At 39.5% G+C, this 15,518-nt stretch overlaps 1 protein-coding gene across 1 annotated transcript in view; it reads right to left on the bottom strand.

Annotated features, from left to right (window-relative positions):
* obscna (obscurin, cytoskeletal calmodulin and titin-interacting RhoGEF a) overlaps positions 1–15,518 on the bottom strand; it is a 54,947-nt gene that overhangs the window by 16,827 nt on the left and 22,602 nt on the right. Inside the window, exons 38-61 of the mRNA XM_037698302.1 lie at positions 15,302–15,511; positions 14,907–15,173; positions 14,470–14,736; positions 13,501–13,767; positions 11,216–13,414; positions 11,055–11,127; positions 10,886–10,980; positions 10,113–10,225; positions 9,780–9,980; positions 9,614–9,699; positions 8,777–8,950; positions 8,528–8,687; positions 8,314–8,415; positions 7,156–7,320; positions 6,723–6,881; positions 6,454–6,631; positions 6,221–6,334; positions 5,428–5,595; positions 4,601–4,703; positions 4,390–4,519; positions 4,201–4,306; positions 1,542–1,647; positions 823–938; positions 630–742 (exon numbers count right to left, since the gene is read on the bottom strand). Coding sequence (XP_037554230.1) covers positions 630–742; positions 823–938; positions 1,542–1,647; positions 4,201–4,306; positions 4,390–4,519; positions 4,601–4,703; positions 5,428–5,595; positions 6,221–6,334; positions 6,454–6,631; positions 6,723–6,881; positions 7,156–7,320; positions 8,314–8,415; positions 8,528–8,687; positions 8,777–8,950; positions 9,614–9,699; positions 9,780–9,980; positions 10,113–10,225; positions 10,886–10,980; positions 11,055–11,127; positions 11,216–13,414; positions 13,501–13,767; positions 14,470–14,736; positions 14,907–15,173; positions 15,302–15,511 — 5,672 coding nt within the window. The remainder of the gene's footprint in view (positions 1–629; positions 743–822; positions 939–1,541; positions 1,648–4,200; positions 4,307–4,389; positions 4,520–4,600; positions 4,704–5,427; positions 5,596–6,220; positions 6,335–6,453; positions 6,632–6,722; positions 6,882–7,155; positions 7,321–8,313; positions 8,416–8,527; positions 8,688–8,776; positions 8,951–9,613; positions 9,700–9,779; positions 9,981–10,112; positions 10,226–10,885; positions 10,981–11,054; positions 11,128–11,215; positions 13,415–13,500; positions 13,768–14,469; positions 14,737–14,906; positions 15,174–15,301; positions 15,512–15,518) is intronic.

The raw sequence follows: 15,518 nt of genomic DNA, 5'->3' as shown, positions 1-15,518 counted from the left end.
ATTGTACTATAGAGTGTTTGTACTTTATATAATACCTATACTTCTTTGCACATATATGTGTGTGTGTGTGTGTGTGTGTATATGTATATATATATTTATACTCTTTTGTATTTATTTATTTATTTGTTAATTGTTAGGCTTCTTGATCTGGGACCTGAGTCCGAATTTCATGCCATAAACATGCAAATGTGAGCTGGTATGACATTAAAAATCCTTGAATCCTTGCATGAAACTGAAAAACTTTGAATTATGGGAATATAATTGGCGACTGTGGCTGAGTGATTAGAGAAGTCGTCCTCCAATGCAAGAGTTGGTGGTTCCATTTCTCCAGCAGTCACATGCTGAAGTGTCCCATAACATGGACAAGACACTGAACCCCTCATTGCCTCAGATGGGTGTCCATCATTGTATGAATGTGATAAAGCACTGATTATTCTTTGCATAGATATAGTAGAGTGCTGTATGAATGGGTAAATGATGGCACAGATTGTGTTGTAAAGCACCTTGAGTATCTTAATAAGAGAGAAATGTGCTATGTAAGTACAGTTCATTTATAATTACGGTACACATTATGGATGCAACTGTGCAACCAGTTTAGATTGAAAACGACTTATTTATAGGTTTATTACCTTGTACCACTGTATCTGAAGAGTTGGTCTTCCTGTGATGATGGCTGTGAATTTTGCTGATTGTCCTGGCTCTACACTCAGGTCCTCAGCAGGTACCTGGATGGAGGGAGGAGCTGGAAAAACAATAAGCCAATTAATTAGTCATACAAACATTCACAATAAATCTATTTTTACTTTTAAAAGACATGAATACCATCTGTGATTTCCTGCATGGGCTCTGCAATGAAGATCTCTTCTTCTTCCTCAAGGTAGCATGGAGGCTGCTGTTCCACTCGATCCGATGGTGGGGAGTGAACATCCGTGGCAGAACTACACTCAGCAACAGAGACAGGTGAGATAAAGGAAAGAGTCAAACTAACAATGCAGAAGGAAAATGTGGTGCTTTATCACATATCACTCAAAATTTTGTTTTTTCTTAATTTCCTGATTAAATCCGAAACCAAATATACTATACACCATCTGAATTTTAACTATGAAAACTACTACTTTTAAAAACTTTAACTAAAGAAATTACCTATAAGATTAATTATAACAAAAGACCATAGTACACTGTTGACTCAATGACAATAAAATAACTAGTTTAATTAATATAAATATACTGAGTTTAGTTTTGTTAAACATGATGCTCTAGAAATCATAAAGTAGACAAAAAGAGTGGAGAAAATTCCTACAAAAATAGAATGGCTTTATTTCAAGATTAAACAATTATATTGTATTATAATACTATAATACATCAGTGCTTGTTTAGGATGGGGATTATTTATTTTCCTATCGAGAAAGCTTTAAAATTCTCATTTAAATGACACTCTTAAGGACATAGTAATGAGCTTGATCGTATATTATGTTGATTTACCTACAAATTAAACAATAATGGTCCATTCAAACTAGCTGGTTCTAGGTGAAATAACTTACTGTTCAGATTCTCCAGGAAACAACATTTTTGTGATAGAAGTGGGACTGAAATCAGTCTGTAACCATTTCTTTACAAAGGCAGTGGACCAACCCTCTAAGTCAGCATCTAGGAAAACCAAAACATCATTCAGCCAAAATTTCTACTTCAAAATAAATATAAGAATATTATTTTGAACTTATTTCAAGAAATTTGCACAAATACCAAAGTGGAAAATTGAAATTCAAGAAAGCACATTACCTCCCAGTCCAAGGACAATAACAGTGTACAATCTGTCTTACCTCGTTGTGTCAGGGTTTTACCCTCTAAACCACTTCAACAGAACGTGGGCACAAGCCCACTCCTGCATGAGCAGAAAGGGGACACTTGCCCAGCACATGACCATCTTGTTGCAGTGGAGAGTTAGCTGGGCATGCGTTGGCAGGAAGAGAAAGGGGAATGTTGATAGGTTATTTGTTATCATGTCAGAGATGACTTACATGGAACGATCCATGTGAAGAACCCCCTGCTTTAGGACAAGTGAAGGGAAGATGGGAAACATGTGAGTTATGGACAATGAAAGGACAAACAAACGTGGAGTCAAAAATTACATACCGTTCACTTCCCTGAACAAAAGTTCACCACTCTAACATTCTATCCATGACAAAACATCTTCTGATACTACTCTTCTTCATTTATTAATATTGTGTTATAGCAGGAAAGAAATAATCTGTTACAATCCATGCCTTTGGTGGAAAGTGGAAAAATGATGAACAACACACAAAAAAACTTGTGAAATAAACATATCAGTGTTTTTTCATGAGGGTGGATTTAGAGAAGTAAAGTATGATGTTTATGCTGAATGGCTGCCACTAGATCGCAACTCAATATGGCATCAGGTCAGGAACGGAAACAAACTGGTTACATGGTCTGACCATCATTGTGTCTCTGCAACAACTCTCAGGACTGCATTACATGCATAGATTTACCCCAGGGTGATCAGTAAGAGAACATCAAGACCGTAGAGTTAAATTTGGTGATGTGTGAGCTCTCATTGAGATGCTTGTGAACAGGCATACAGTAAATACAGTTCAAATACATGCATCATATGCTTCTTATTATTTCTGCTTTTCCCTCTTCAGGGGTCACCACAGTGAGTCATCCTCCTCCACCTCACTCTGTCCTCACTCCAACTACCTCCATGTCCTCTCTAACTGCATCCATATATCTCCTCTTTCATATTCCTCTCTGTAGTTTTCCTGCATGCATCATTTGCTTTGTGACCTTATGAGATTAACATAAATTTATGTTAGCAGGAGCTAAAACAGACGATTTCAAAAGCTTTTTACAGCAGTGTCCCAGTCAAGACAGACTCAAAAACCAGAAAAACAGTAGTAAACAACAGCAAGCAGCAGTCTGCACATAAAATAAAAAAATACTTTTTTGACTTTCAGGTAGAAGATTTCAATCAGAAATACCTATTTAAAGATGTGACAGCATAGTATGTGCACAAATACTTTTATTTCATTCAGTGAGCTTTACACTTATATTAATATGAGAAAAATGTATCTGGCGGATACCTATGTTATTGACTTATATCATTGGAATCATGATAGCAGAGTTTCTGCTTTTTGGCACTGGCGGATACCTACGTTATCGGCTATTAAAGAAGATGGTGGCAGCAGTTTTGGCCATGGCAAAGCTGCCGACCTTGTACTAAAGAAAAACAACGGCAGCAGTAAAGCTACCGACCTTGTGTGAAGATTTGGTTCGTACTTCGAGCACTCAAAATCAGCTGATTTACGAGCTCAACCATAAGATGGCAGTGATTTGTGAGAATCACAGGCCACTTGCGGCTTCTAGGACTCGCCAGCATGTTGGGGACAACCTTGGAGGGAGCTAATAAGCATGGACTAGTGGAATGCTCACAAATCTGGCCATTTTGGATCATCGAAAGTACCAGCAGAACTCAAGGGTGACGAGAAATAACAGTCTGCCTGAAAAAAAATCAACAACAGTAGCTTATCTGAATCTGATTCCCCCGTTCGGCCTCAAAGCAGGCCGACTTATCAAATTTCTCCTGGGAAATGTGTAAACTAAGAAGGCTCTGCTTTACTGCAACACCCCCACCCCCCTGAGAACTTCTGTGAATGCTTATCAGAGCTGTACCGGCTGACACCATCTTCTCAGGACTATAATGCTATCTGGAAATGCTTCATGGGCAATTCTCACCGTCTTGACGTCAAATGCATATGTAATGTGTCTTTAACTGCGAAAGAGAGTAATAATATATTTTCTGACACATTAAAATGCCATAATAGTTGGGATTCTAGTGAGAGCAATGGTAGTTGGGACTACAGTACTCATGATGTGAGTGTGTGTGAAATGGGAAGAAAGAAAAATAAGTACGTGAGTAAAATCTCAAAATGTTGCAAACCTGACAGAATGGACAAATGAGAGTAGTTGTCAGCGAAACCTGATCGAAACTGATTGGTTGTGAGATGTTACAGTATGTGATGTTGATAGAGGTGATAGGATCTGGAGGAAAACCAGTCAATGGCATGTGCTTCACCCCTTCTCAAACACAGCTGACCTGTTAAATGTGTGCCCCCCCCCCCCCACACACACACACACACAATTTGGGTTTCCCCAGTGCATGGGAGGGGTTTACTTCAGTCCTACCTTTAGCTGGTAAGTCCTGGGGTTGGTCACTGTCCGTGTCAGTCGGTGGTACAAAAGTGGGACAAAGACCTGCTTTGCACTTCACACAACCAAGTTCATTCCAGAGCTGCACAAAAACAAAGCATCTGTAATTTGCAATATACTGAAAGTGAAATGGGCTGTCCTTATAAACGATATGTCTTTTTATACCTCACACTCATACTGTCCAATGTCTGCCTCTGTTGCACCAATGACTGTTAGAGACAAGATTCCACTTCGGGCATCATTCACAATAGAATATTTATCATCGCTAACCAACTCCCTGTTGTCTTTCAACCACCTGCAATGATCCGTGCTGTTAGCAGGTACAAAGACCATGAGCTTTGCCTTTTAATGTGATTACCCATCTGTGCTGCCATACCTGATTCTTGGTAAAGGAGCAGTGCGTGTGGAGCAAGAGAACTGGATATCTTCTCCCTCTATCAGACAAGCACTCTCCAGCCGACGTACAAACCTGGGTGGAGCTGGAAATACGAATAAAAATACACGCAAATGTCAAATATTCTATCACTTGGAAATATTGTTCAACAGGCGTATGGATATTACTGACTTTTTTTTAATTAATGCAGAAGGTAATGATAAGATTAATAAAGTGATTAGCCAGAAAATTTTATTTTAAACAAGTATGAAAGTTGCAAGACAGATGCATCTACCAGTAATAAGAATATTATAAGTAAATGAAGTTTGAACTGTGATCAAATGAGAAATGAGACAAGGACAAAACAACCCTAACAGTTTTTAAATCTACAGCTTGGTTTATCTCCTCTATGACAGTCTATGACATGCAGTTCTGTATGAAAAACTCACTGTTAGGGAATTTTTGGTCATTGTTTTATGGATGTTTTTAACCACTATGAGAATGTTAACTGCCCATGAACCATGTATTTGAGTTAGCAGAGAGAGCTGGATGAGGAGCTGATTTGATACTGCAGGTGCAGCTGGCAGTCCAAGGTCACCTCCGAGTCTGCCTGTGATCTTGGAGGAGCTGATAAGCATATAAAAACAAGCCTCGCACACTGCCCGGGGCAGATTCTTGTGACTGGGCTTCATGTTTATACTTTCTGTATATCTGTGTAACCTATTGTAAAAATCTATCCTTGCAAGTAAAACCGGTTAAAAATCTCCTGTTATTGAGTGTGGCTCCTTTGAGTAAGTAAGATACGATGATGTTTTTTATCCAACACTCACCCTGAACCAACACCTTTGCCAAAGTTCCAGCTCTGCCCATGGAGCTGGTGGCATAGCACGTGTACTGCCCCGAGTCCTCAGAGGTGAGGCAGTCCAGGACGAGGCTGCATGTTCCTGACCGGTCGGCTGTGATGATGTGATGTGGGTCATCCTCCAGGGCAAGACCATCTAAGGGGTAATCATCAAAATTTTACTCATTAAATTAAACTATAAATGTGTGGAAGTATGTTACAGGAGAAGGATGGCCATTTCCTGGATGTTAGAATAGAATAGAAACGGCCTTTATTGTCCCACGGATGGGAAATTCAAGTGTAACAGCAGCAACAGCAGCAACAGATAAAAGATAAAAAGATTTCACACAAAAGTTCCTAAATGTTAATAAATAATACAATATATAAGAAATAAGATAAACAATATCAATAATAATGTTCAATATGTATTGGAACCTTGATAATGGCAGACTGTTTACAGTACAGTATTCTAGGCAGAGTGTGTGTTTTAGCAGAGGTCAGCATGTATTTAATCCTTATTGAGTTTGTTGGGAGCAGTGATGGTTGTAGAGTCTAACAGCTGCTGGGAGGAAGGACCTGCGGTAACTCTCCTTTGTGCATTTAGGATGCAGTAATCTGTCACTGAACTAGCTCTCCAGTTCAGCAACAGCTTCATGCATGGGGTGGGAGACGTTGTCCAGCAATTATGTTATTTTAGCTATGTTTGCACATCGGCAAAATACATCTGCAGAGTCTAGTGCATTTGAATACATACATTGTAATATAAAGTTCAAAATTCAAACCTTTAATCCAGCTGATGACAGGTTTTGGTGATCCTGACACTCTGCAGCTCAGTTTGATTGTCTGCCCGATGTGCGTTGTACAGTCGCACAGCAGCAACTCGAACACAGGAGGTTCTATTAAAAAACACACGCTTGAATAGGAAATTTAAGATAATCAGGCTATTCAGTACAGTTGCTTTGAGACTATCAAAAATAAAGTAAAAAGTGTTGCAGTAGCCGTGATGAAGACGTACTGGTAGTGAGCAGGCTGGAGCGTTGCTGCTGCTCCTTCAGGTCTTTCAGCCAGGAGACTTTAACAAGAGCAGAGTAGGCCTGGAACGTGTACCTCCGAATAGAGCCTCGGTGCTCATGCCACAAGCCCCAAGACCTGTCCTCTCCACCCACGCTCTCCTTTATTTCCACATCATTCAGCTGGACCCATTGTAGAATGAAATTATAATAACTATAATAATAAATGCATGAGTACATTACAGTAATTTATACCAAATTAAATAAAGTTTACCTTCATCTTGTTCTTGAAGCTGTATGTGTCACGATTCAAGTTGGTGTCTTTCTTCAGCTTACACAGTACAATGCATTCTTTGAAGAGAAAGATTTGTCTTTGATGCCCTCTAGAGGTTGTCTTCATTTCAGGGGATTCCTCCCACACTGTAAAGACTCCCTGAAAGAAAACAAATACATTAATAAAGAAATACATAAAAAAAAAAATCTGGCACACAGTTTAAGGACTATAGGAAGGATTCAAAACTTCCAGAGAAAAATGAGAGCACGGCAGGCCAACGTTTTAGTTTGAACTTATATTGAACCTAACTTGTAGAATTCAAAGTCTTAATGTCTCTGAGACATCTTTTTATTCACTTTTGTTTGCTTTTTATCCTTACTGGTTGTGTTCATGCTAAAAACAGAATAGACATTTGGCTGTCGCCTGTTCTTACCTGTCGCACAGGCTCACCCAGAGAAGTGAGAGGAGCTGGATAGTTTTCAATCAGGGACACGTGATGCACGTTGTCAGACCTCCAAGGTAAACAGGACACCACAGAGAAGCTGTCCTCCAACAGATAGCAGCTCTGACCACTCTTAGCTTTGTTCTTTATTAACTCCTGACAATGAAACAATAAATAAAACTAAAAAAAAAACGGAATAAATACTTAAACAATATAAACAAATACAGAATAGAGATGAAATGGGTTGAAATGAGGCTAATTAATTTTGAGGAAATTATTTAAAATCAGATGATGAAGATAATAACTGAAAAAGATAATGCGCTGAGGACAATTTAATACCAAGATATGAAAAATTACAATATGAGGTGAGAATATTTGTAAACTATCTAGGAGAAGAAAAGTGACTTAAAGAGCGTGTAATGGATTCAGGAAAGGTATAAGTTTTAAATGGTCAAAAAACTGTTGAGAGACATTTCACATGTTTACGACACAAAACATTTGTGTCTATTGAATGACTTAGTGTTTCCATTTCCATGCAGCTTGCAATTCTCACACTTTGCAGGGGTGTCAAACTCACTTACAAAAGGGGCGCAAAATTAAATCCTTTTTCAAACTAAAGGCCAATTTCAGAATCTACATGAACTCAAGTTAGATATCCACCATATTTTCTTTGTCATAGGTTCCTCAACAAAAGTTTGATTGGTCTCATTTGAGGTTCTCTGTTGCACTTTTAACATCATAATCAAAGATTACTGGAAAAAATTAAAGTGATAAATGTATTTTACATTTAACATGTCATCTTGGGGTTCAGAGAACATGTCAACGAGGGCCGCATTTGGCCCCCGGGCCTTGAGTTTGACACATGCACTTTAGAGGGTCGCTTATTTATTTATTTATTTATTTTTATCTAAAGAGGAACAATGATAAAAGAATACAATCAGCTTGAGTTCCTGCAGACTTTTGTCCGTTTAGGCTAAAAACACATTGTCAGCAACAGTGGGAGCAACAGCTTAAATGCTTACTCTTAACAAAACTCATGTGAATACCATTTAAATGTTTTAAGCCTCGATACTAAAAAGAGAAAGATAAAAGAATACACGATTTCATTTAGTTTCACACATATATCTGTTGAAAGAACTGTATGCAGACCTTTAGTAAACTCTGGTAGGTTTGAATCCTCTCCGCTGGCTGCTGGAGGAAATTGAGGACGTCCATGACTGCAGCATCAGGCTTCTCACGTTCTGTTATCTCCTAACATGTTTAACAATATAATACAAAAGGATCATTAGACAAATGTAGTAATGCAGCTGCTCAGCACTCTGATTGTAGAGTAAGTTTGAATCCAAGAAACAGCTGTAAATACGTTGAAGTACTGCTGGACAGCCTTGTCACTGATGCAGGCCTCTGCTTGTGCTTGTCCCACCATGTAGTGAAGATACTTTTCAAAGTCTTCGGCGTGTTTAATGAGAAGCACGGCAACATCGTCATCTGTTCCACACTTTTTCAGACCAGGAAGGATGGAACTGAAAGGGCAAAAAGTATGACTTTTCATCATTTGTCACGAGCGTTAAACTAAAGCTGTGATGGTGTGCAGTGTATGAGTGTGCGTTACCGTTCATGTAAGGACACAATGTCCCTGATGTTCCTGAAAATGATCTCTTTGTTGTTGAGGACATTAATGGGGACATGGTGGCTATGATCCAGACAACTGAGCTGGTGGGAGATAAACATCCTCATCGCTTTTACAAACTCCTCTTCTCCATCAATCAGACCTTGGATCAGCTGACTGAAAACCCCACAACATTAACCAGATAACGTGTGACCCAACATTTGTTTTTATTATTTTTAAAATTTACTGTAAATTATGCCCATAAAAGTCACAATATTAATATACCGTATTTTCCGGAGTATAAGTTGCACCAGTCAAAAAAAGCATCACGAAGAGGAAAAAAACATATATAGATCACGTTTATTATGCATGACCGCTGACCCCCGGGAAACATGGGCCGGTGTTGTGCCAAAAATTGATTGGAGGTCGTAGGAGCACGCACAGGAGGACTCGCTGTTGCAGTTCTTCAAAATTTAACAAGATTAGCATTTATTTGTTTGCTTGACATTATAGCAAAGGTGTGTCTCAGTTTAACTTTTCCTTAATAAATTTTAATGGTCAGTGTTAGGTGAGGGGGCGGTGGTGGTAGCGGTACAGGAACAACATATAAGCCTACTGGTAGTTGTCAAAAGCCTAGAGGGCCTTTTGTGCCTCAGTCAGTTGCAAATGTTAATGTTTACTCTGGTTCATGTCAGTATGAATGAACATTTAAAGCGTCAGTCAAAAATTGCGTCATGAATATGGAAAAAAAAAACGTTTATAAGTTGCTTAGGCGTATAAGTCGCAGGAATGGCAAATCTATGCATAAAACCGTGACTTATACGCCGGAAAATACGGTACCTGAAAGCTCTCCTGTACTCTTCACATGTAGACCCAATCCCATCAAGATCTTCTTGAGGTACTACTCTCCTTTGATGGAACGTCTCCTGTTTAAAAATTAAAGTCAGATGATAAATATGTCGTCATTCTTAAACTTGGATTTACCGCCTGACTTAGCAGATTTTACCTTTCTCTTCTTCTCCAGATAGGCTGGGCACAGCCATCCCTGACGAGAAGGGTTAGTTTTGGTGGGTTTGGTTCTCACCAACCACCTGTCAGGATGAACAGAATCCAGCACCTCCACAAACTGACCCTCTTTCAGAACAAAACTGTCCTTGAACCCATAATTAGGACTGCAGTCAGCTCGAGCCACGTATATTTCATTAGTCTGAGGAAGAAAACACACAATTCTAAAGGCTATGACTTAGAAATGACAATACGTTTCTGAGATATATTTTTAGAAAGCTCATGAAATAGACTCATATTTTGTTTAGACCGTCGGGAAAGAGCATGAAAGTACCTCTCGTGTGTCCTCTTCTCCCTCTGATTCTGATCCAGTTACGGTGCTTGTTAAAAGTGTGTGGGAACGATGATGTTTTGGAGACGGTGTTCTCAATTTGATTTCATAAGGTCCTTCAAGTAAAGACAAAAATTTGTTTACAGTTTTGATATGGAAATTGAAAACAGGATGGGGGAAATACAAAGTAAGTTACTATTGTTGAAACAAACCATTTCTGCTGTTTATCCCTAAAAAATGTGAGTAGATTAAAATATGAACCAAAACAAGACAAGGTGACCTGCAACACATCAAAACTTCAGGTGATTTAAATAAAATTGATTAAACCACAAAAACACTGTGCCAAAATCGACACATTTCCCATTTCTTTTTAGATATTTGTTCAATATAAATGCAATGCTGGCAATATTTGAAGGACTGGACATGCTTCTCTCTGAACACTAAATTTGTGTCACAGTACAAATATTTTACTCAACTATTTGACAGCAAGATTAGCTTTTTTGTGTTACTATATGGATTCTACTGCATCCAACTTTTTGACTATTATACTCGCCATCATTTATATTTTAAATAGTTTTTATGTTTATTTTCATTAATGCAAGCTTATCCTTTAATAGAGCTTTTATTTATTTATTTTTAATTAAAACTGTGCTTTGAATGTTATTTTTTTCAGCATTTAATATGTTGCAGTTTCAAATAAATATGACTTGTAAATAAGCATTATTCAGTATCCTAACATATCAAAAACCTCAATAAAAAATGTAACTAATACTGACCTTTGACATCTAAAAGTTTCTTAAGAGGTTGCAGAGCACTTGTCTCTTCCTTCTCATTCTTTGGAGTTATTGTGTCTTCTGGTTTTGATACTTCACTGTAACGATATTCATAAGTTGTTGATATATTCATGAACACAAGAGTGTGTAAAAAAACCCAACAATCTTCTACCTTGAAATGAGCGGGACAGTCTCGACTGGTTCGATTACATCTGGAGCTGTGTCGTAATCAGAGGGACTCGACACTGTTGAAGGTAAAAATGAACCTCATTTGTGCTTTGTTGGAAATATGAACGGTTTAGTGGTATTGTTGATTTTGTTTGTGTGACTCACTGGAGCTGACAGCAACAAGCGAGGATCGTCTCCTCTCTTGTAGTCTCCTCTGTGCGTCCTGCTCTGTCAGGTTGAAGGCCTCCCACAGAGACACACTAACACTCTCCACATAGTTCCCAGCATCTGTTCTCGACGCTGCCGCCTGTTCTTGACTCTGAAGCTGATCCTGAGTTTGTGGTTCTGCCTTGGCTTCAGATTTTATTGGTGCAAGCTGCAAAGGAGTTATGGCAGCAAGAGGTGGGTGTATCGGCTTCTGGGGTGCTAAAGCAGGTTGCGGAGTCTTCACTACAGTTATGTTTCCATTGTAGGAGGTGACGCCAAACTTATTTGCCACCTCGCAGGTATAAACTCCACTATCACCGTTAGTCAAGTTTTTGACCACAAGTGTGCATTCTCCATTCTCTGAAGTTTCAACCCGGTAACGCAGATCATTGGTGATTTGCTGGCCATTTTTCTGCCAGCACACTGTGCTGGGCTTTCCTTCTACAATGCACTTTAGGGTGAGTGTACCATGAAGATCTGCATTCTGGTTTTTGAACACCTCTTTAAAAGCTGGACGCAAGTCTCTGCGGGCTTGAAATCCTTTGAAGGCTGCTTGGATCTTGACTGCAGCCTCTTGCATTTGGGTTTCTTCTGTAGCCTCTAGAGAAGAACGCGCTGGTGTCTGTATCTCCTGAAGAGGCAGCTCTTCTGGATGCCTCTCAACCTCAGAGTCAATAGGAAGGACACGGTTAGGTTGTACCTCTGTCAGTGCCTCTGAGAAAGTTTCATCTTCTGAAATGTAAAGAAGCGGAACATCTTCCACCACTTTTGCTGTTTGTTGTTCTTTTTCTCTTCTTCTTGGCTCAACAGCCAATTTTACTTCCTGAACTAATCCAGGATCTTTTCTAATGGGTTTAACTAGTTGCTTGATCGGCTGCTTTATTTCATCCACAGCTTTATCATCCGTTATGATGGACCAGTCCCGCTCCAGTCTCGGTTTCTCTTCAGTCTCGTTTCTCAAAGGCTTTATTGCTTGTTTTATAGTTTTATCTTCAGCGGAACCTGCCCGTACATTTCTTGGATCTTGTTCATCTTGATCTGTCTCTGTGTCCCTTGACAGTTGTTTTTCCATGTCCCGTTTTGCTCGTCCTTTCATCCTCGTAGGTGGCTTTGGAACAACCCCTTTTTCATCAAGCTTTTCTTGTTGTTCCACTGACTGTTTTTCCATCTGATTTACAGAGGGCATTAATTTCAGTGTTGGTTTCTCTCCCTGCTTTGCAATTTGCTTATTTGCAACTTCTGTCTGTTTGTGGTCTTCTTCAGGAACACTCAGCGAAGGCTTTATTACTTGAGGAACAATATCCTTTGTTTCTTTTGAATCACACTTGACTCCATTTGTTGCTTTTCCTTTCATCCTTACTGGTGCTATCAAAGGCACCTCTTCCATAATTTCTAATTCACCTATCCTTTCTGAAGACTTAGCATTTTGATCAGTCGTTTCTTTCCCATTCACTTTTCCTTGTGTTTTTTCAGGGTGTTTGCCATCCTGACTGTCCTTATAAACCGTTGTTGCTGGTTGTTTCTTCTCCTGATAAACTTCATTTGTTTTCTCTGAAGACCTTTCTTGCAGTTTCAAACTCTTTTTCATTTCATAATTATTTTCCACTTGTTTCGTTTGAAGCAGAGTTTTGTCAAATAGTCTGTCTGACTGACTTATTTCAGGGCCCACTTCAACAAATTCCTTCATAATCATCTCTGGTTGTTTCCTTTTCAAGAAAACTTCTTTTTCTTTGTCCAAACATCTCCTTGGCTCTTCACCCTTCATGCTTTCTGTATCAGTCTTCTGTGGTAGTCCCACGGATGGAGCATCGTTCTTGTGCACACCAGCTTCAGTTTCTTCATTTCTCTCCACATGCTTGACATCCTGTGCAACAGCTGAATCTTTTTCTGTTGGTTTCTCAAGCTGGATGCCTTTTTTCTCGTCTGTTTTCGCTTTAATCACTAATGCCTTTAGGTCATAAAGTGGCTCCACGTCTTTATCAGAATTAGTAATAGACATTCTCCTGTTAGTCCTCTTTTTGGGCTCAGGAGGACCAGGTTTGGTCTCTGAAAGGTTGGACTTGTCCTGTTCTGAATCAGGAGCTGTTTTCGAAACAGTTCCTTTTATCTGTGGAAGTACTGAGGTAGATGTTGCTTTTGGTGGAGATATTTGTTGCACTACAGTAGAAGGGGTAAAAACCATCAACATTGATAAAATCAGCTGTTCCTAGAAGCTTGCTAGACATATTTCAAGATCTACATACCTTTTAATGTTATGGTTGCGCAAGTCTCTGCACTTCCCGCATGACAAGAGTAGCTACCACTGTCCTCTGACATGAAATCCTTGATGTGAAGCTGTAGGAAACAGCCATCTTGTTTCACCTCGTACTTCCAGCTGGCTCTTAGTGGCTGATTGTTCTTCTTCCACTGAACAGACACTCCAGGTTTGGATAACTCACAGCACATGGAAGCTGTACTGCCCACTTCAGCCTCTGTACTTTGTATTTCTTTGATGAAGAATGGAGCGAGCTCTGTATAAATAAAAATGTGGCAGATAAACATATACATTTAGTAAGGACACAAATACATTATTGGTAGGTTGATTTGGCATATGTGCATTGTCACATAATACATGTTTATGAGAGCTTTTGTAAAATTTCATATACAAATACACCTGTACATATTTGAACATTGTTACTGTATATTAGGTATAAAGTCACTTTGGGCCAAAGGTCGATGACTGGTTTTGTAATTATGTCACCAGACCTGTGGCCCGTGTCTTCAGCCCCAGGGTGCAAAGAAGGCCAGCGCTGTCAACCAGTCACCATATGGTGATGAGTTAGATCTAATGGTGGGGAACAGCTGACACAGGCTAGTGATATTGCCAGACAGTGGAAGAAACACTTTCAGGATCTCCTTAATCCAGCCACCATGTCCACCTATGAGGAGGCAGACTCTGGGGACTCAGGTGAAGATCGATTACCATTAGAGCAGCTGGAGCTGGAGAGTGTCACTGGAGAAAGGGATGCGGAGATTTCCCTTCTAGACCTTTTACCCTGATGACTCGGCCACAGATAAGCCACAGGAAATACTGGGTTGAATGGATATAGACCTGCTTGTTATTTTTCATTTGCAAACTGTTGACAAATAGTTAAAAAAATCTAACAGACAAATAGAGAGATAACAGAGTAGAATACGTTATGTATACACTTTTAAGTCTTAAACGTACAAACCTTTCACTGATACAGTTGCAGTGGTCTCTGCACTCCCTGCTTGACATGTGTAGCTGCCGCTGTCCCCAGCTTTGAGATCCTTGATGTTGAGCTGAACAAGGCAGCCTTCCTGCTTCATCTCATACTTCTTACTGGATCTTACTGGAACTTTATTTTTCTTCCAATGCACTGACACTCCAGGTTTAGACACTTCGCAGACCAAAGATGCTGTACCTCCTTCCTCAGCCTGCACACTTAGTAGCTCTTTCTTGAAAAAAGGAGGAAGCTCTGGGAAGATGTGAATGTAGAACAGTCTTTTAGATCAATGCAACTGATTGCGTTGATAATGCAAGGTCATATGATTAGCAAATAAATATGAGAATTCAATGAACCACTGCATTATTGAGTTAAGAGAAGACTGTTTAAACTATTCTGCATAATTGTCTTGGGTTCACCACCTTTCACAGTCATTGTGGCCGTGGTCTCTGCAGCTCCTGTTTGACATGAATAGCTGCCACTGTCCTCAGGTGTGAGATCTTTGACGTGGAGCTGGAGGAAGCAGCCATCCTGCTTCATCTCATACTTCCTGTTCACTCTCAGTGGGAGCCTGTTCTTCTTCCATTGTACTGGTACACCTGGTTTAGATACCTCACAAACCAGAGAGGCTGTACCTCCCTCCTTAATGACCACATCTTTCAAATTTTCCTTGAAGAGTGGTGGGAGCTCTAAGGAAATTGTCAACGATTGAAAATGAATCGTCAAAAAATTGTAATGAATTATTTTTTATCCTATTTAGCTGCTATGTTGCTTATATATACACTATAAAATTTATTACTGTTCAAAATTTACAAACCTTTCACTGAAACAGCTGCAGTGGTCTCCACACTTCCTGTTTGACATGTGTACCTGCCGCTGTCTTCAGGTTTGAGATCCTTAATGTTGAGCTGAGCGAGGCATCCATCCTGCTTCATCTCATACTTCTTACTGGAACTTAACACTTTATTTTTCTTCCACTGCACTGACACTCCAGGTTTAGACACTTCACAGACCAAAGATGCTGTACCTCCTTC

This window comes from Nematolebias whitei, chromosome 3, assembly GCF_014905685.2.
Source record: "Nematolebias whitei isolate Nwh7 chromosome 3, NemWhi1, whole genome shotgun sequence".
NCBI lineage: Eukaryota > Metazoa > Chordata > Actinopteri > Cyprinodontiformes > Rivulidae > Nematolebias > Nematolebias whitei.
The sequence above is the reverse complement of the archived record's forward strand: the minus strand, read 5'-3'. Positions and strand labels throughout refer to the sequence as shown.